This window comes from Anneissia japonica, unplaced genomic scaffold (assembly GCF_011630105.1).
Source record: "Anneissia japonica isolate Jap-2015-1 unplaced genomic scaffold, ASM1163010v1 scaffold287819_len434453_cov191, whole genome shotgun sequence".
In the NCBI taxonomy this organism is placed as follows: Eukaryota; Metazoa; Echinodermata; class Crinoidea; order Comatulida; family Comatulidae; genus Anneissia; species Anneissia japonica.
The window spans coordinates 190,588-193,706 of NW_022713610.1; the positions used below are offsets into that span (position 1 = coordinate 190,588).

The window sequence follows — 3,119 nt, forward strand, 5'->3', positions numbered from 1 at the left end:
GTGCACCAAGCAGCCAAACTATAACAGTGCGCGTAAATGAACAGCACGCCTGGCACAAACTGGTACGCATAGCGAAACGCTTTTACAAAAGTATATGAGTCACGTGGGAGTCAGTGACAATACATAATGGTAGGCCCTACCTTGAATGTATGATTACAACTGAGCAAGACATCCGCGCGTAACCATGTGTTTCCCTTGGCTTCTGATAGAGAGTATACTAGCTCATCATCGCACGCATAGATGTTCAATGTGACGTTGAAATTCACTGAATCGCCCTCGACGACGTAGTAGTAGAATGACATGTATCCCATACCACCACTCAGCTCTATGGTGGGAGAAAATACCCGCGCTGCCGTCTCTGTCGTTGAATTTTCCGCAAACAAATGAAAGTAATGGCCTGTGGGAAAAAAAGTAGGCCTATTAACAAGAGGGTGGTATTATTATAGAGGTTGCAACTTTGGCAAGACGTGGCTTTTCTCTGTCACCAACATTGAAACGAAGATCACAGAGCCCATCTTTACGGTGTAATTAGGGTGTTGTATTCAAGAAATTCCAGTTTCGACGTATGTCTAGCTGGTTACGAATTGGCGGCAGACGGTTACGAAATGTCCGTGTTACAACAAATTTACGAAAAAGTCTGCCACTCAAAGTATTAACACGTGGTATCATGCTACCATAGGCTTACGTACACCCGGTACCACGCATGAATACCCGTACCCATTAGAGCGTGTACCAATCCTACAGCTGTCATAGTGTCATCACTAGCACCTGCTCTTAAGAATGTGTCATTTTCACAGGTAATAACATAAACATACATCAATGTATAGTTTGTACACGCAAAAAGTGAAAGTATGATTTATAGCTGGATCCCGGATGACGCATTTATGTTGTTTTTTTATGGTGAACTATGTATGACTGTAGAAGTCTATCCTTTCAAAAAACAATTTATAAAATGGATGTATTGATTACGAATGTTACATAATAATATTAACAAAAGAATATATGTCATATATTTTCGTAAAAACTATATAGGCCTAGGCCTATATATATATTATATTATAAATTATATTATGTACATACACAGTATCTATTTCTCCGTGGTCCAGTCTAAAAAAGACAGCAAACATGTTAGTTTAATTAGGCTTAGATTATGATATCAATATGCAAAATACTCAATATATTATTCACAATTAACCTATATAGTGAACATACTACATACACTTATGTATTAGTTGTAAAGAGAAATTAAAGTACTGAAGAGTAACAACATTTTAATAAATATGTAGGTCTAGGTATTATTTTGGTAGAATGTTGGTGATAATGATCGGTGGGGGAATATGATAAACGGTGGGGGACCTGCGAAGAATTAAGAAAAACGAATGTAAAAGAGCGTTCACGACTTTCTTCTCATTGATCAATATCACAAGAAGGGGAAGACAGTGTATTACGCCGCTGACGAATACCCGTTATAATCCCGGGTGCCCCTTACGCTATTCGATCCAGACATACTATTAAACTTGTTAAACTTAGAGACGACTACATCAGGACGCGTTCATTCACTTCAAATAATTTCCTTCTGAAATCATTCATAACATTTTGAAATGAACATATGAGATAACGGAGAATTTATTAGATAATTAGCTACACGAATATGGTCAGTACTGATCAAGTATTCTGAGCAAAAAAAGCAGCAACGACACATAAATATATCAAAAATTGTTTTGTCTAATATCGTATGCAATGTTCAAGATATTTGTTTTTGCAAAAAATACGAGTGTTGCTAGGCCTATATAAAAAAAATACATTACTCATAAAACATTTACAAAAAAAGACAAAAGTCGTACAAATTTCACAAAAAATAATAGTCATATAATACGGTATTATAAAACTCAATATTAGAACTACAAAATGCAATTAGGTCTCAACATTTACAAATTGTAAATATGATAGGCCTTTAATGAACGTTTTAAAAATATCAGAAAGACATAATTATATACAATCAACATTTAGAAAACAGAAATACTCAACAAATTAAGATTAAAACAGCGAAGTGGCAAATTGCATGAGATCTAAGAATTAAAAACAAACAGAATCAAAAGGTGCTTAAACCTAAATAGGGCACATCCTACATTGTTTTTTTATAAAGTAAAAATATTGGTTTATAGAGGCACTCCCATAGATCGAGTCTATGTGCAAATAGATCAGCAATTCAAAGATGAACACCATGATTTTTATAATTTTTAGCTTCTATGTGGTTCAATCCACTGTTATTTTATTAGTTTTCTCATACTTGTTTATATTTTCCTTCTTTAATTGTACAAAAATAATATGCTCTTTACAGTATTCCATTAACTATTTATAAATGTCCTCTTTCTTTATTGTAGTTACTTCTCTGAGACGTATAAATGTAGTAACTTATTATCTTTACCTATTTTTGTCCCCTTTTTTTATTTACCACTGTTGACAAAAAAGTTGCAATTTCTTCTATTTTATTCATGAATATAATCCAAGAAATTTCTTTCCAGAGCCATTGCCTATAGATTATCTTAGTTTTTTTAATGCAAAATATGTTAAGATTGCAAATAATTTATGAAGTTTACTTTTATACATAAATAAAAGATTTAATGTGGAGCCGAAATTTATATACTTCATTGAACTAACCGTGAAATGTTAATATTCGAATAATTGAGTCACTTTCTAAAAAAATTGTTATCTTTATTAGGCCTGTCATAGAGTGATTCTTATGGGATTATTACTATATATTTTCAGAATTTCCGCATGCAATGTAGAATATATTTCTTGTAATTGTGTATATCATTCTTTTATATACGCCTGTCGTAATTATGTCATGAGGTTTGCTATAGCGCATTTTTTATTTTGGATCTGTTCTCCTGTTAACATTCCGTACTCGACTAGTTGGTTTATTTGCTGTTTATGCTCTACAAATAGGTTGTTATTAATGAATATATATATATATATATATATATAGCGAAAGAAATTGATTGCCTTCAGAGAACGTGCCTCATGGTATGTATAGATGAAAGAAATAGTCGGAAGCTTGGATGGAACACGTTTTGTTCCATCCAAGTCTCCGACTATTTCTTTCATTTATATATATA

General features: G+C 33.0%; 1 protein-coding gene across 1 annotated transcript in view; it reads right to left on the reverse strand.

Annotated features, from left to right (window-relative positions):
- Positions 1-70, reverse strand: part of LOC117108528 — a 4,744-nt gene extending 4,674 nt beyond the window's left edge. Inside the window, exon 1 of the mRNA XM_033250568.1 lies at positions 61-70. Within this exon, the coding sequence (XP_033106459.1) occupies positions 61-70 (10 nt within the window). The remainder of the gene's footprint in view (positions 1-60) is intronic.
- Between the last annotated feature and the right edge of the window lie 3,049 nt (positions 71-3,119).